Raw genomic sequence first — 17,655 nt, 5'->3', positions numbered from 1 at the left:
GTTGCCTCTCACCAGTCCCAAAGGAGGCAAGCCAGTCCTCTGTATACATTACAATCTCCACCTCTGTTCCTCTTCGTCTTCTATTATTTCCTACCCTTCCTGACTGTGCTAGGGTTTCACCAAGGGCAGTGCCCAGTGTTGGTGTGTTGTCCTCAAGCGTTCTCCAGGGTAAAGTACCCAGAGGTCTCTCCATAAACGCCTGTCTGCATGTTCTTGACAGCACACGAGTGAGATTCAGAGGTGTCAGGGCAAGGATCCCTTTCCAGAGAGCCACCAGGAGGCTCAGCTCTGTCTTCCTGCATCTTAACAACTCCTATGCCCACCCCACCCCCTATAAATCCTCTCCTCACTCCTTCCTTCCTTTAAACAAACTCCACAAAGCTCCTCTTCCTTTCCTGTTTTCCCACTGACTGGAAGGTTCCAGATTTGGGAAATGTCCAGGGATAAGTTTTAGGCCTGTTCCAATAGGCCTATACACACAGAACAGGGGAGGTAATGGGAATCTCCCAAATCCCCCCATCCCATACTGGGAAGGCGAGACAGGGTCTTGCCCCCCAACACAGTGGAGGGCATTCAAAAGCATTTTGAGGAGCTAGAATTGGTGCTTGGGGCTTTGCAAGGGCCTCGGAAGTTGCTGACAAGGCCTAGACACCAAAAGCCAAAGGGATGTCTTTCAATCAGTGAAAGGCAGCAAATTTTCCTTCTCTTCCTGAGTCCCGGAGAAGGCAGACCCCTGGGTTCTTTGCCTTCCCTCTCCTTGGCTAGCCCTCACAGGACCTGGGGGCTTTGGGGACGGGACCTCCACAGGGAGACTCTGATATCCCTGCACAGGGGTGGAGTGGGTGGTGGAATCTTTCAAGCTGGACTCACATTAACAACAAAAGCAAAGGAGATTAGGGATGAGAGGAGAGAGTGAGGACTTGGTCAGGGATCTGATGGTCCTTGAAAAGGAGAGGGTAGCTTTGTAAAGGTGGCCTTTGGCACTGGGAATGCTCACAGCAGCATGTTTCTGGGCAAAGCCCTCAAGTTTCTTTTATTTCTCCTGTCCACATCAGGGCTTTCTCTATAAATATTCTGCAGGGAGAGCAGCTCCAGCTGAGTCCATGTGTGCCCTTCCAAAGCTCTGATGCCCAAGACCCAATTTTCTTTTGCCCTAATTCTCTGTCCAGTTGCTTGTTCTGAGCCAGGTCAGTCCAGCTTTTCAAAGTCTTCCTCCTATAGATATGTGACTTCTTCAATGCTGAGCGTAGGCCCATCTGGCACAGGGTAGGAGCCAGGGACAGGAGGTTCCTGCTGGGCATCTTCATGACTGTCCCAGGGGTCCAACACTCGCCAGTGGATGAGGTAGATGCCACCCTCTGGCTTCGGGGCTGGTGGCTCTGTGGGGAGAGTGGCATGGCCCTGATGTAGTCTTGGCCCAAAGTGGACTGCCACCACAATACAGACTGCCAGCAGGACAAAGGCAGTGACGATGACAGTGAGCAGGGGCAGCCCATCTCCTCGAGGTGGTTCCCAAGCCCCACTCAGCATATCTGGGAGCTGCCTCTGGGGCTCCTGCCCCGCTGACCCGTTCACAGCTGGAGAAGGCCAGGGATGGCGGCCAGCCTGGTAGGGGAGTGGCAGAGGGAGAGGGTGACATGGGCATGTACACACAGAAAAAAAGCAAGTTAGAGAGAGATAGACACCTGGAGGGAACTGAGAGAGACAGACAGAGAGCCTTAGGCAGACAAAGAGGAACAGAGACAAAAAAAGAGAGAGACAGAGTAAAGACATGCAGACAAAGAGAAACATACAGATAAACACACAGGTAGCAAGAGAGAGAATTAAAGAAAAAGACGGGTGGGGGGGCAGGATACAGAGAGAAAGAGAAAAACACAAAGAGAAGAAGAGAAAGAAAGAGAGAGATAAATAAAAGGATAAGAGTGAAATAGATACAAAGAGATAGATACAGAGAAAAAAGAAACAGAGATAGGGAGACAAAGTTGTTCAGAAAGGGATGGAGAGGGTCTTCATTATAGTCTGGCATATAGAGTTCAGCCCACCAAGTCCGTTGCCTCCCAATGCTCTCTCTTCCCAGGCCTCCAGTAAAATTCCTAAATAGATAATATGTCCTAGGTCAGGAATCTGAGCACACTAGGGGCTGCTATCCCACATCCTGGCCAGTGGGCAGTGAGCAGCTCTTTCTTCAAGCCCTGGGAAAAGGGAGTCAATATGTCAAGCATCTCAGGTTCCCATCACCCTCAACTCACACAGAAGGCAGAGGGGTGGTACCCTGGGGGAGGGTGAAAGGAAAATGAGTCAGGAACCCCCAAAGCTTGGGATGAAGCAAAGGGGATACCTCAGCCCATAATGTATGATCCTGTTGGGGGTCTCAGGATCTGGACCTACAGGGGAGGGGGTGCCCCGTGTGGATTCCTGACTCTGTCCAGGATGGATTGAGGAGAATCCATGCCAGCCTCTACCTCTTCCAGGATCCCAGCCAGAAGTTGGGGGTCATGTCTGTCTGTCTCCACTCTGCTAACTGTTGAGTAGGGGTGGGATGGATTGCCATGAAGGTAGCAAACCTCCAAACTATAAACACCAGAGCTGCCTGATTAGGTCACCATAGGCTCAAGAAATCTTTTCTCCCTAGCCTCCTATTCCCCAGCTGGACCATCAGGGGCAGACCCTCTGGAGTGGAGCCTCTCCCCTAAACCTGAGTCATCAGCCTGGCCCTCCCCAAGGAAAGGCAATTTCCATCCAGGAAAGGCTATCCAGAACACTCTCCCTTTAGTTTCTCAGTCACACTGTTTACCCCATCCCACCCAAACACTGTCCCTTTGCATGTAGAAAGTTCAATACCCACCCCCAGTTAAAAGTCTAAGGCTCTCTGGGCTCCCTGAGGTTCTGGAGCTCTCAGGGCAGGGGTGGAGAAAAAAGAGAAACTCAGGTTGGTGAAAGGCTTGGGGCCCCTGCAGGGAGTCAGACAGCCTAGAAGGAGGGGGGTGAGCCAAGAGTCTACCTGGTGCATTGTCCGCCTGGTGCAAGGCTCCCTGGGGACTGGCAGCCAGCAGGGCAAGGAAGAACCTGCCACCCCAGCTTGGTTGGCCCCTACCCGGAGCTGCCACGTCTATGGGGTTTACCAGGCACACACCCTCTGCACACACACCCTCAACGTCTCTCCCGTGCTTTCACTTTCGTGAATATTAGGACTCCCCTGTCCCAACCCTGAACTGTGATAGGACCTTGATCTTGGCACTTCCCTCCATGCTCCCTGCCAGCTTCAGGAGCCTGGGTCTGCCTGCCTACTCCTCCTCCACTAGATCCCAGACACCTTGCCAGCACCCCCACTACGCCCCACCCTCCACCATGACATGCCGACTCCCCACCCCAACTGATTTCCTGAAGTCACTGTTTCTTTGATTTAAGAAAAAAAACTGTATATCAAACACACTGGAAATTGTAGACTATAATGTACTCAATCTCTTTGTTCCAACCACCAGCTCTGTCCAGCTCAAGAGTCTGTCACATTTATTTCAAAAAAGTTGTTTTAAATTTTTTTATTAAAAAAATGTTGTTTTAACGTTTATTTATTCTGGAGAGAGAGAGAGAGAGAGAGTGCAAGTGGGGGAGGGGTGGAGAGAGAGACAGAATCCAAAGCAGGCTCGAGGTTCTGAGCTGTCAGAGCAGAGCCCAACAAGGGGCTCAAACCCACGAGCTGTGAGATCATGACCTGAGCTGAAGTTGGATGCTTAACCGACTGGACCACCCAGGTGCCCCTCAAAGGTTTTTAAAAACTAAAATATTACAAATAACATAGAAGCCCTACTCCTTGACTACACCCCTCCTTCTTACCCCATGGATAACCATCTTGTTGAATGTGATGTTTATCATTCCCATGCAAGGCTGTTTTTTTTTTTTTTCTCTTTGGATTTTTTCTTCTTTGGTTTTTACAAATATGAATTCTGTATGCCTCTTTGCATTTGCCTGAAATGTAATTTAATTTAAGAATGTGTGTGCTTCAATGTGTTCAAGTCACAAAAAGTGCCCACCAGGGAAAGGGGAGGTTAGCCATCGGCAGGATCAGGAACCGGGCTTTTGGACTCAGGGACTTGGAGCCCCAGTGGTGGTGTCTGTGAGAGCATTGGGACATGTGTCTTGAGGAGGCAGGAAGCAAAGAGCAGTGGTTGAAGCACTGGACTGTGGCAAAATCCACATTCCCTCTGGCTGAGGTCTTGGATGGCATTGGGAAGTGTCAGTCTCCTAGTTGGATTCAAGGTGAGCCAGCCACTTGTCTCACTCAGTTGGCAGGTAAGGTCCACAGCCCAGTGACCTGGGCTTAAGTGGGCTCGGAGATCTGAGTGGGATCCCTGAATGTCAGAGTGTGGAACAGCTTGGCTGAGAGACAGGGAATCAAGAGGCTACATCTTGCCTCTTGAGATCAAGCCATCGGGTGAGGAGAGTTCCCAGGGGTGATCTGGTCTTCAGACTGGAACGGAAGGTGGTGCATGCACAACAAGGGAAAGAATGATGGATGACTGGTTTTGGCTCAGGTCACAATCTTGCAGGTCATGAGTTCAAGCCCCACTGACAGTGCAGAGCCTGTTTGGCATTCTCTCTCTCTCCCTCTCTCTCTGCCCACCTCCCTGCTCCTGCTCTCTCTCTCTCTCAAAATTAATAAATAAACTTTAAAAATTATTTTTTTTAAATTTTATTTCTAAGTAATCTCTACATCGAACATGGGGCTTCAACTTATAACCCCAAGATTGAGAGTTCACATGCTCTACCAACTAAGCCAGTCAGCTGGACACTCAACTGACTGAGCCACCAAGGCGCCTCTATTTATTATTTTTTAAGTAAGCTCCAGGCCCAACATGGGGCTTGAACTTATGACTCTGACATCAAGCATCACATGCTCTACTGACTGAGCCAAACAGTCTCCCCGAAATAAAATATTTAGGGGTACCTAGGTGGCTCAGTCAGGTGGGCATCCAACTTTGGCTCAGGTCATGATCTCATGGTTGGTGGGTTCAAGACCGGCATCGGGCTCTGTGCTGACAGCTCAGAGCCTGGAGCCCGTGTCTCCCTCTCTCTCTGACCCTCCCTTGCTTGCACTCTCTTTCTCTCTCTCAAAAAATAAACAAACATTAAAAAATAAAAAAATAAAATAAAATATTTATTAAAAAATTGAGGCGCCTGTGCTGCCAACTCAGAGCCTAGAGCCTGTCTCTGTGACTTGCTGTCTCTCTGCCCTTTCCCCACTCATGCGCACATGCACACGCACACACAAACACATGCACACTCTCTCTCAAAAATAAATAAACATTAAAAAAATTAAAACTAAGGGAGAAAAGGACACCAATCAATGCAATATATGATTGCATATATATGTGCATATTTTCACCACTGGGAATGCATAGAGTGGAAGGAAATCCACAATATGATAAAATTCTATTAAAGAAGTAGGATTGTGTGTAACATTTCTCTGCTCTTAAATCTTTTGAGTTTAGTTCAGTAAATATGTTCTGAGGACCTGCTATATCACAGGCATTGTGCCAGGTCCTAGGGACACTGCTGGCCTGCATCTGCACAAGAGAGTGCCACGGGATGGATGCTAAAGACAGGGTCCTGCTGGGACACAGGGAACACCTGACTCCAGGAGAGGGGAGGTGAGGGGAGAGCTGAGGACGGGGGAGGCTTGAAATGTAGTCCCCTTGGGGCGCCGGGGTGGCTCACTTGGTTGAGTGTCTGACTTCAGCACAGGTCATGATTTCGTGGTTTGTGAGTTCAAGCTCCGTGTTGGGCTCTGAGCTGACAGCTCAGAGCCTGGAGCCGCCTTTGGATTGATTGTCTCCTTTTCTCTCTGCCACTCCCCCATTCATGCTCGTGCGCGCTCTCTCTCTCTCAATCTAAGATAAAAAAACATTAAAAAAATATTTTATTTTTAAAAGAAATGTAGTCCCCTTGTTTTTCTATTAAGAATAACAAATGGGGGGGGGGCGGTGCCTGCCTGGCTCAGGCTCAGTTGGTTGAGCAGTTGAGCATCTGAATCTTGATTTCAGCTCAGGTCATGATCTCACAGTTTGTGAGGTTGAGCCCTGCGTTGGGCTCTGCACTGACAGTGCAGACTCTGCTTGGGATTTTCTCTCTCTCTCTTTGCCTCTCCCCTGATCTCTTTCTCAAAATAAATAAATAAACTTAAAAAAAAAAAAAAGAATAACAATAGGAGCGCCTGCCTGGCTCAGTCGGTGGAGCATGTGACTCTTGATCGCAGGGTTGTATGTTCAAGCCACATGTGGGTTGTAGAGATTATTTAAAAAAATAATAATAAAATAATAATAATAATAATAATAATAATAATAATAATGTTTGTAAGGCCTCCCTGAAAGATGTTGGGAGTCCCATCTGCATTGGGAGCCCTGAGGAGGAAGGAGAGTGTGACATATTCAGAGTCTACAAAGCTTGGGCAGCTGGTGGGCCCAGCTTTAGGGCTCAGTCATGGGAGAGACCAGGAGGACCTGGTCTGAAACAGACTGGGGAGGGATTGGAGTTAGACTCCAGGAAAACATCCAAAAGCCTCTAGGTGATAAGTGGAGGGACCTGATGGACCCCTCAGAGGGAAAGAGAGGGGTAACAGACCCACTTTGTCATCACTGATCTTTGTATAAAGGCCCTAGAGGACACCATAGTGGCTCTAGCTCAGCCCACAGAGCCCCAGGCACAGTGCCTGCCGCTTCAGCCTTACATCCTCCATCTGGGCTGCAGGCTAATCAGGGCCCCTGGAGCCAGTCCCAATCTGTTTCCTTCTATTCTTTGACAGGAAGCTGCTAGAGAGCCAGCCCCCACCCCCCACCCCGCCCCAGCACTCCCTCTCTCTTTTCCACTATGGACAGAGCCACCGTGGAGCGGCTGCCTGCCCGCCACAGACCCAGCTGACATGGGGACCGTTGGAGCAATGCAGCTGTGCTGGGTGATCCTCGGCTTCCTCCTACTCCAAGGTAAGAGGCATTTGCCACTCCGCTTCAGCAGTTCCCCTCCAGCGGTTGGCAGTCCTGGGTGACTGTCCCTCCTTCACAATGTATACCTCACATGCTCTCCATTCAGGCCTGTGCCCAAGGGAAATTCCAGATGCTTCTCATGAAGGGAACGAACGAGTTGAATTGGGGGGGGGCGGGGAGGGGGTCATTACCAGGCAAAGGTAAAGTAGACATGTGGTTAAATCCTTTTGTGGGAAAATTTCCAGGGTGAACTGGGGCCCCCATAGAGGCTGGCCTCCTGAAATGTGGGAATTGACTGTCTTGATGTGAGACTGAGGCCGGAAAGCTCCTTCCAGAGTGTTCTAGCACAAAACTGTCTGCACCTTGGGCTTTACAGGGAATCCTTTTTCTTCTTTCACATGAGGAGTAACAACCTGGGAATTCCAAATGTTGACTTTAAGCTCAAATCACAGCAAGAGGGATGCAGGATAGATACAAAGAACTATCTGCCAAAGAGGATGTATACAACATCCTCGGCCAGGGGGCTGGATGAGATGACCTCCAGAGGAGATGAATGGAAATACCTCTGAGACTGGATTCTGCTAGCTGACGAATGGTAAAGCAGCTCATAAGGGGTGTTCTAGTTAAGGAGCAGTTGCTGGGAACCATGAGAAATCCAGGAGATTCTGACTCACAGGGCAGCAACTTCCCTTTGGTCATCCCTTCCCCACCCCCACCTCACTCTCCATGAGGCCTCTGTTGAAGACTTAGGAGTCTGCCCTCAGAGTAGCAGAAAAGAGTGCAAAGTGCTTGGATGGGGAGAGAGGATGGCCCTTTCTTGGTGGGGGGTGAGGGGGGGACTGAGTTCTGGTACTCTGTCTCCTGGAAAGGTCAGACCTTTCTCTGGAAGCCCATGGGCTGGGGGTAAAACTCTGATTGCTCCCCACCCCACCCTGGGGGTGGGCAGAGTCCCACGCTTGATCTGGGGCAGGGGCACCAGGCTTATTGTAGCAACTGCAGAAATGGCAGAGGAGGAGATTAAAAGGCAAGATTCATGAGGGGGCACTGTCCCAGGCAAATGGCAGGTGGCAGGGCTGAGAATGCCCTGTGTAAACTCTACATAAACCACACTTGCCTCCTGAGTTTCCTTATCTCTCATCCCAAGATCACAGCATACCTACTGCCTCCCTTGAAGAATCCTTTTGAGGATATTCAGGCCCACAAGGTGACCTGACTTGGATCCACAGAGACTTGGAGGGTTGGAAAGAATGGGGCAAAAATTTAAAAAGTCTAGCATTTGAGTTTTCTTGTCCTAACAACCACTTTTGAGGTATGAAATTCATTTGCACGTTAAAGAAGAGAAGACTGAGAACCTGGTCAGACAGTATGTGGTAGAATCAGGACTTGAACTCAAACCTGTCAGACTCAAAAGCTGTGATTTTCAACTATTACATTATGCTGCTGAGGAAAACAGGGGAGGAGGATGGTGGAGGGGGAGGAAGAAGAGGCTAGAAGGTCGTGAAGCAGGTAGGGATTAGGGAGGGGATACGGGAAAATAAGAAATTTGTGTGGCCGGGGTTATTCTGCCCAGTGGTCAGAGGCACCATGGCCTGTAGAAACAGATGTGCCTGAAGTTCCTCTTCACACAGAGGAATCTATTGGTGATGGAAAGTTCTGGTAGGGGGTCAGGGCCAGAAGACAGAGAACACAGGCTACTAGAACTTGGAGCTTGTCACTTTGGAACTCCTTCCAAGATGCTAGTTTTGCTTCCAGCTATGCGGGAAGGCACTGCACAGTGCCCACCCACTAAAAGCTAATGTTATAACTTTATAGGACTTAGATGGTACCTTAGATATGCTTGATCAGTAACTGATAGGTGTTTTTAAGATGTGACTTGAAAGGGTTCTTCCAGGGTCATTTTCAGCTGGGAAGAGTTCTCTCTAGCCTCGGACACCTACGAGTTTTAATACCCCTCTGACACCCCACCCAGTGAGCAGGTGGGGCTACCAGAGACTGGTGCCCTGGAAAAATACAGTCAGGGTTTGGGCAAGCTTGGGCTTGGAAATGATTAATTCCACACTGTCCGAGTGATAGCCCCATGGAGGGAGGCAGTGGCTAAGGAAAATAAACAGTTCAGCAAGCCGCCACAGGCTGTGCGGGCCCTGGCCCCCAGCTGCATCTGTTCACCCAGGCCCAGGCATGGAGCTTCCCTGTGGATGAGGGGCCTGGGAGTCTGAGGGCCAGGCCAGAGGCTACAGTCCCAGCAGGAGCAGAGGGACGGGAACCCAGCTGGGCGGCTCCACTTCCCCACGTTGTTTTCCTTTCACATTGTTCACAGGTTTCAAGAATGATTTCACTGTGGAAAATGAGCAAACACAACTTGACCTCTCAGGTCCCACACACAAAGGGGATGCACATATGGGCACACAAGCACACATACACATCTACACGGAGGCCCATAGACATACACATGTACATTAAAAAAAAAAAAGCCGATGATGGCTTCCGACAGGGGCCTCCTGGTAACTAGCTTCTTCCTGGGTTTGGCCAACAATGGCCATTTCTGAAGTAGCCTCTGCCTGTGAGGGTAAAATTGGCTGCTTGTTCAGAGCTTCCCTGGCTCCTATCTATACCTCAGAACTTACTTGCTGTGTGGACCCCTACCTCCAGCTGGAGATACCTACCCCAGTCCCTAGCCTCATTTTATTCACCCCATCTTTCCATCCCCTTCCCTTGGGGCAGGACCAGGATGACAGTATGCACGGGGAAAATGTTTGGCTAAATGGTAGCGTAGCAGGAACATCAGCCTACAGAACTGGAGTCCTAGGTCCTTTTCTAGATGTAGCAGGCCACTGGCCCTCTGTCCTTGGACAAATCACTAGTTTGAAATAACCTTCACCTGACCTCATGTCAGGTTGGTATAAAACCCACACGGGATTAAAGAGATGGAAAGGACTCTGGGACACTGAACCACAAGGTGGTGGTGATGGTGCTATTGAGTCGTGGTTAGAGGAAGCCAGCACTGTGAGCCAGAGCCACATTCTTCAGCCCTCTGCCAAGTGTGTCTGCCTTCCAGCATGGGAGGCTTGGAAAGCCTGGGTTCTTCTGTGGGCTCTGCACTGGGCAAGAGACTCACCAAGCTAGTCAAAGTGTTTTTTGCTTTCTCTTGCAGGCCACCATTCCCAACCCATGACAATACAGACATCTAGCCTTCAGGGTAAGACCAAGCACAAAGGGCCTGCTCTGGCATTTAGGCCTGGCAGCTTAGGAAGGGCGAGAGGAGCACAGATCTCAGGTGATTAGAGCTGGGGCCAGGGCTCTCGGGACATCCAAGTCTGAGTTCATCTCTGGATGTATTTGAGCATGGCCTAGTCACATGTGCCTTGAAAGAGGAGGGAAATGAATGGATGGGGGTCAGGGGTGCGGCAAGGAGAAAGACTAGAAAACTCCAGTTACAGGGAAGAAGAGAGGGAGACAGAGCAATAGGAGGCAGCGACCCTCAGCCTCAGATGATTTGTTTCAGGAGGCTTCAGCAGTCAAAGTCTGACCACAGAGCCACTTTCTTCCAACACAGGTGAGTAAGTGTGGCTGCCGAGGGGCCAGTCCTTCCCCCCTGCCTGACCCCCTGCCCAGCCCTTCAGACCTGCTTGGAACTCAAGGGTTCTTAAATAGGTGAGGGAGTGTGGTGTCACCAAACCTGCCCCCCTCCACCTCCCACTGCCTCTGTCCTTTCAGGAGACAGCCCTTCCTCAGAGCCCAGCAGCCCAAGCCCTCTGGCCAGCACTGAGACCTCAGGTACTCTGCCGCTCAGATCCAGATGCCCTCCAGGGAGGGCCCAGTGAGGGATCAGACTAGTAGAGGAGCAGACAAGTAAACAGGATCTCATGTTGACAACCACAAAGCAGGGTAGGAAGGGCTGTGATGAGCAGAAGAAGAAGGTGCTGCAAGAAAGGCACCTGAATGGCTCAGTCGGTTAAGAGTCAGACTTCAGCTCAGGTCATAGTCTCACAGTTCATGAGTTCCAGCCTTTCATCAGGCTCTGTGCTGACAGCTCAGAGCCCAGAGCCTGCTTCAGATTCTGTGTCTCCCTCTCTCTCTGCCCCTCCCCCACTCACACTCTGTCTCTCTCTCCTTCAAAAATAAATAAAACATTAAAAAAAAAAAAAAAAAAAGGTGCTGCAAGAGCCCGGACAAATATCAACCTTGGAAGCCTTTCCTTGGGAGCCAGGTTTGGAGCCTTTCCCAACCGTTCCTTGGGAGCCAGGAAAGACATGCTACAGTGTCCTCAGAAGCTAACACCCAAGAGAGAGTTAACCAGAGGAAGACTGTGAGGTAGACAGTGCTAAGGTATATTCCAGGCAGTGGGAATTTTACAGGTAAAGGCCAAGGTAGAAGAGAGGATGGCTTCTTCTGGAATTGAAAGCAGTAAAGAAAATGAGAATTTTGGACTAAAGAGGGCCCCCTGTGTACACGCTGGCCAAGGCCCTGAGCAGGTCCACAAATGCTTCCTTATCTACGGCAGCTCTGGAGAAGGCCTCACAGGTCCTCGATGCAGCCAGTAAACCCAGGACACAGAGCACGAGCACCGTGGATGGTCACTCCCAGTCCCTGTTGGGCCTGACTCAGTCCCAGCCACAGAAGTACACATCAGGACTTGGTGAGTACTTGGGGCTGGGGGTGCAAAGCACTGGGTCATGACTGGTTGGGGTCCTTCTCCCCCTCTTCAGGAGGCCCAGGTTCTGTCCCTCGAGGAGGCATCTCTGGGCCAGGGTCCACATCAGTGGCAGCCTGGTTTGGGAATGAGAGAGGTTTGGTGGGAAGTAGAGACAGAGCCTTGGACCTGATCACAATGAAGATAAAAGGAGCCTGGACTCAGGACTGATAAAGCCATGGAGGGGAAAGAGATGGGTAGAACTCAAAATGATGGAAAGGGAGGCAGAAGAGATTGGACAAGGGCTACATGCTTCTGGGTTCACACCGCAGTGTGGAGGAAGAGCTGGGAGAGAGTGGACGCCTCCATCCTGGCCCTGCTGTGTCATGGCACGGACCCAGGTGTCCCAAGCAGTAGCAGTATGTCCTGTCCACGCTCTCAGTGAAGAGCATTCTGACCCTTTCTGTCATCCTAACCCTTGGCTCTGGGATTATTTTACACTCATAAATTTATTTGGCAGTCAGGGTGTGGATAAGGAAATGGAATAGCTATCAGACCTGCAGTACAATGAGTGGAAGACAGGGGGCACCTGGCTGGCTCCACTGGTGGAGCTTCTGACTCTTGATGTCAGGGTTATGAGTTTAAACCCCACATTGGGTACAGAGATTATTTAAAAATAAAATCTTTCAGAGGCGCCTGGGTGGCTCAGTCAGTTGGGAGTCTGACTTCAGCTCAGGTCATGATCTCATGGTTTGTGAGTTTGAGCCCTGCATTGGGCTAACTGCTGTTAGCGCAGAGCCGCCTTTGGATCCTCTGTCCACCTCTCTCTCTCTGCCCCTCCCCCACTCATGTGCATGCACACACTCTCTCTCTCTCTCTCTCTCTCAAAAATAAAACATTAAAAATAAAAATAAAATAAAATCTTTAAAAAAAAGGAGTTGACAAGGGGGAAGATATGGGTGATCATACTACCTTTTAAGAGGGCCAGAAACTTGTGCCCTTTGCCCGATTTGTTACATTAGTGCGTAGGGATAAATATCTAGTGTGCTTTTTCCTCCCACTTCAACCTTTGGCAAAACACAGATGGCTCTACCTTGCCCATTTTGGCTTCCTGTCTCTGGAACATAAATGGGCCCTGAGGGTATGGTGGGAAAAGAATAACAGGGGAAGCCTAGAGTCCCCTGGAACTAGTAACATGAGCAACCAGCAGTGCAATTCACCCGAACCCACATCACCCAGTTCTGACCTCCATCCTCCTGAGAACTAGTCTGAGTAGCAAGGAGGAAGTCTTTTTGGGAAGGCATGACCTGTTTCTGCAATTCTTTACCTGGGGAAGTGGGAGGGGAGCTAACTCTCTCTCTGGTAGGCTATGCCAGTCCCTTCACTGATACACCCATCCCCACTCCATTTTAGACACTTCTCAAGATGTTATTCCCACATCAACCACCATGAGCCTGAGGACAAGAGATGACTCGACCATCTTACCCACCCCCACATCAGAGACGGTGCTCACTGTGGCCGCATTTGGTAAGAGGGAGGAGAAGGTGCGGAGAGTGGCAGTCCATGTACTGACTTGGACTCTGGATCTAGATACACAAATTTAAATCTCACCTATTTGTTCTAGGAGGGTTTGGCTGATGAAGAAGGCCCTGGTGGGAAAGAGCCTCCCCTGGCCCTCCCTCCAGGCAGCTCTTTGGGGCTCTGTTGAGTTCCATGTTCTTATGGGAGGCTGAGGCCAGGCTGTGGGGCTCACTCTGGCCAGGATCAGCTGGCTGAGAGCTCATTCGTTAGGCAGAGAAGGGGAATTCACTTTTCTCTCAGAGCCTACCTACACAGCACTTAGCCGGGAAGGGGATTTGTACTCCTATCACCCCCTTCTGACCCCTCCTCTGACTCTCCTTTACCCTGTCCTTTTCCCTGTTCAGGTGTTATCAGCTTCATTGTCATCCTGGTGGTTGTGGTGATCATCCTAGTGAGTGTGGTCAGTCTAAGGTTCAAGTGTCGGAAGAACAAGGAGTCTGAAGGTACATGCCCTGCCACTCAGGGCCCCACTTTCCCCTCAGCTGAGGGACCCAGAGGTACATTTTGGGATGGACACTGAGCCTGTAGTAGAGGAAAAGAATGGCACATAGGCATCCCTAATGAAATGGGAGGGTAATCCACTTGGGTGGGCTTTGAAGGATAGGCTGGTCTTCCGGGTTGCAGCATGTGACTCCCAATCTGTGCCTTCGGATTTTTTACAGATCCCCAGAAACCTGGGAGTTCAGGATTATCTGAAAGGTAAGACTGTCAGAGGTGGAAGGGAGGAATCATTCATTTGACCTCTCAGTCCCCCATTCTGAGAGAGAACTGATACTTCCTGACTTCTTCTTACACACACGCATAAGCACGCATGGAATCTTGACAGCTTGCACTGAGGCCAGGGCTAGGGGCGGGCAGGACAGGGGCAACCCTAAAATAAAACAATCAGGTGACAAGAGATGAACTGGAACTCTTCAGCCCCAGGGCTATGTCTCTATAACCCCCTCAGGAAAAGTATAGGAATTCAGATTCTAATAAACCTATTCAAATAAGAAAGCACTTAGGGGGTGCCTGAGTGGCTCAGTCGGTTAAGCATGCAACTTCAGCTCACATCATAATCTCACGATTCATGGGTTTGGGCCCTGAGTTGGGCTCTCTGCTGACAGCTCAGAGCCTGGAGCCTACTTTAGATTATGTGTCTTCCTCCCTCTCTCTCTCTCTCTTTTTCTGCCCCTCCCCTGCTTGTGCTTTCTCTCTCTCTCTCAAAAGTAAATAACATCTAAAAATAAATAAATAAATTAGAAAACACTTTATTTAAGGAGCCACTTACTGAACACCTTATATGGGCCAGGCACTCTGGTAGATATTTTATAATATTATCTCAAATCCTTACAGCGATTCTTCAAAGAGGATATACTGTGTTTTGTATGTTTAAAAACGTTGAGACTTGAAGAATTTGTAACTTGGTCAAGATCATACAAGTTGCAAGTAGTAAAACTAAGATTTTGCTTAAGTTTATTTATTTATTTTGAGAGAGAGAAAGAAAGAGAGAAAGAGAGAGCAGAGCAGGGGAGGGGCAGAGAGAGAGGGAGACAATCCCAGGCAGGCTCCGTGCTGTCAGCGAGGAGCCCGATGTGGGGCTTGAACTCACAAACTGTGAGATCATGACATGAGCTGAAATCAAAAGCCAGATGCTTAACTGACTGAGCCACCCAGGCACCCCCAAAACTAAGATTTATATACAGGTGTTTTGGGCTTCAAAGCACACTCCCATTTCATCATGTTCCACCACCAAAATAGAGGTTTATAGAAACAATGTTCAAAGTTCCAATGCTTGACCCCACAGTTCTTTGACCACCACATTGCCCTCCTGCTCTTCCACTTACAACCCATGTTCTTTCTTACCCCTAGCTGCTCTACAGCCAATGGGGAGAAAGACAGCATCACCCTGATCTCCATGAAGAATATCAACATGAATAACAGCAAAGGATGCCCCACAGCAGAGAAGGTACATTTTTCCTGGTTCTTTCCTCCCTTCTCTTCCTTCTCTTACCCTCAGGCTCTAGTTCCTTAGCCAGAAAGGAGATACTTTCAAAGACCCAGGCTCCTCTCTCCTCTTCCCTAGGTTGCCACTCCCGACAAGGTCCCCCTTTTTCATATTCTATTTATTTTGCAGGTTCTATAGAAGCAACGTTGGGTCCTCATGGGTCCAAAGATGACGCAGCTGCCCTGTGACCGTAAAGAGGAAGGCGATGGGATTGGTAGAGGCAATGAATCACACATAAATTATTTTATTATTTCACACTTCAAGATCTAAAGGATGCTAGCATTCCTCCAGATCTAGGAGCAAGCTACCAATAGGAGAGACTCCCATATGGGCAGCCATTCTAGAAACATAGCCTGCTCCTCCCACCTGCTCGCAGTCACAGGAAGGAGGAGTCTGTATAGCAAGAGCAAGGAAAATGACGAAGTGGAGTGGTCCTTGCTACTTTGCATTAAAGTTATTTTCTGGCCTGCAGTCTAATTTCTTTGAAGGTCTATGCTCTCATGTGTGTTTGTTAACAGGGTTCTAGCAGCTTTGGGGCCTCTTTTCCTAGGCAAGGCATGTATCCAAGTTTCTGCCCCTGTAAGGAGCTCTTTGAGAAACCTGGGCGGTGGACAGGACATTTTCTAAGGTCCACCTCCATTTATCTGGATTATTATTATTATTATTACTATTATTTTTATTTTTATTTTTATTTTTATTTTAAGTAGACCCCACACTCAACGTGGGGCTCAGACTCATGACCCTGAGATTAAGAGTCATGTACTCTATCCACTGAGCCAACCAGCTGTCCCTCACAGTTCACCTGGATTATTAAGTAGGAATGAGGTGACTAACTAATCACTTCAATACAGGGGAGAGAAAGGGAGCTGTAAGCAGTGACCAGTCATTACCAGGAAAGAAGTTTTGAACCTGGAGGGCGAGAACATGAGAGGCACAGTGCATTCTGACTAGGAAACTCCAGTAGTGAGAGCTGAATAATATGAGGGCAAATGTCCTCTGCCTGCCCCAGGGTAGACATGCCTTACATCGGTCCTAAGCTGTGGGAATAACATGGGTGAGGTTTGCAACTAGGATAGATCTGTGACTTCATAAGCCAAAATGCACCCACTTTACCCTATTATCTTTGTGTCCTAGAAATAAAATAAAGGGTAACAAACACTGTAAAGTCTTTTAAAGGGAAGGAGGAAGAGGAAGCAGTTACCTATTTCCTTAGTAACCTCTACCATGTCCGGGTTTGGAAATGTATCTTGGCTAGGGAAATTCAATGGAAGACTCATCTGTGTATGTCTGAACAGAGTGGTTAACTTTCTTTTCAAGTTTATTTATTTATTTTGAGAGAAAGAGAGAGAGCATGTGCATGCACAGGGGAGGCAAAGAGAAAGTGGGAGAAAGAGAAGCCCAAGCAGGCTCTGCTCAGCACAGAGCCCGGTGTGGGGCTCAATTGTGAGATCACAACCTGAGCAGTTATCAAGAGCTGGACACTTACCCTCTTACCTGACTGAGTCACCCAGGTGCCTCTGAGTGGTTAACTTTCTAAATATCTGCTAGCTGGCAATTCACAAAACAAAGAGAAGCAACAATATGCTATTTTCTTCTGGATTTAGACTCTGCAAACTGATATGAGAGAGAAAGCCTAGAAGAAAACGTTTCACTCTGTTTCATTGCAACAATTCAAGTGGACTGAAAAATCTATTGGACTCTAAAATCTTCTAGGGCAAGGCTTGAAATCTACTCACGTCTATAGTTCCTGTTTGGCACACCGGGCCCAACACATTGGAGGTCATAAACACTGGCTCTTGAGTGCAGGAAATCCAGGCTGGGCTGTGCAAACACACTTGCAACTTGACTTGGCACAATCACTCCCCATTTCCCAGCCTGTTTTCTTACTTTTAAAACAAGGTGGCTGGACTATTTGGCCTTCACTATCTTTTCTGCTCCTCATATTATACAGTCTAGATGTAAGAAAAAATGAACACAATCTTTTGAGTAGAGATCATTCTGGGTTAAAACCAGAGACAAGTCTTAGGGGAATCTGATCAAGTCTTCTACATTCTCCGAACTTAGATTTCCCTGTGTATTAAGGGAAGAACGATCCCTACCTGGCCCTTGGTAGCTACTTGGTAGGTAAATTGGAAGAGTAAATGTGGAGATACTTGGGAAGTAAAAATACTCGGCAACTGCAGCAGACAATGTGGAATAACACCATCCCGGTCCCATTTCAAGATCAGGGCACTTTTTTTCCAGCTGTTAGGAGTGTTGGCTGCCAGGGGCTCATAGCTGGTTGATGACTGGTTGGTGGGGGTGGCAGGAGGATGTGAACCTCTTCCCTCAATTTTCTCCTTTGCCCAACCCTGCTTCCCTCACTCCTCACAGCTCTTCTTCCCAAGAGCAATCACCAGTAAACCTTCAGCATTCAAATCTCAGAGTCTTAGAGTCTATTTCCAACCTATAACAGCAATACTACAGCATTAAAAATATAG

General features: G+C 48.8%; 2 protein-coding genes across 5 annotated transcripts; one reads left to right on the top strand and one right to left on the bottom strand.

Annotated features, from left to right (window-relative positions):
* Nucleotides 1–833: 833 nt before the first annotated feature.
* Nucleotides 834–3,154, bottom strand: SMIM33 (small integral membrane protein 33). The gene is made up of 2 exons (XM_042959059.1): nt 3,002–3,154; nt 834–1,605 (listed from the first exon to the last, which is right to left on the bottom strand). The coding sequence occupies exons 1-2, from the start codon at nt 3,008–3,010 to the stop codon at nt 1,216–1,218; spliced, it is 399 nt and encodes a 132-aa protein (XP_042814993.1). The 5' UTR covers nt 3,011–3,154; the 3' UTR covers nt 834–1,215.
* A 3,704-nt stretch (nt 3,155–6,858) lies between these two features.
* On the top strand, nt 6,859–15,652 carry ECSCR (endothelial cell surface expressed chemotaxis and apoptosis regulator). Of its 4 annotated transcripts, XM_007077876.3 has the most exons (10): nt 6,859–6,977; nt 10,129–10,173; nt 10,480–10,530; nt 10,692–10,751; nt 11,479–11,613; nt 13,021–13,134; nt 13,533–13,631; nt 13,851–13,887; nt 15,040–15,136; nt 15,305–15,652. In XM_007077876.3, the coding sequence occupies exons 1-10, from the start codon at nt 6,917–6,919 to the stop codon at nt 15,311–15,313; spliced, it is 708 nt and encodes a 235-aa protein (XP_007077938.1). In that variant the 5' UTR covers nt 6,859–6,916; the 3' UTR covers nt 15,314–15,652. The 4 variants fall into 4 exon arrangements, with proteins under 4 accessions (XP_007077938.1, XP_007077939.1, XP_007077940.1 ...); XM_007077877.3 differs by lacking the exon at nt 10,129–10,173; XM_007077878.3 differs by lacking the exon at nt 10,692–10,751.
* The last annotated feature ends 2,003 nt before the right edge of the window (nt 15,653–17,655 follow it).

This window comes from Panthera tigris, chromosome A1 (assembly GCF_018350195.1).
Source record: "Panthera tigris isolate Pti1 chromosome A1, P.tigris_Pti1_mat1.1, whole genome shotgun sequence".
Lineage (NCBI taxonomy): Eukaryota > Metazoa > Chordata > Mammalia > Carnivora > Felidae > Panthera > Panthera tigris.
Note: the sequence above shows the minus strand (reverse complement) of the source record. Positions and strands in the feature narration are given on the sequence as shown.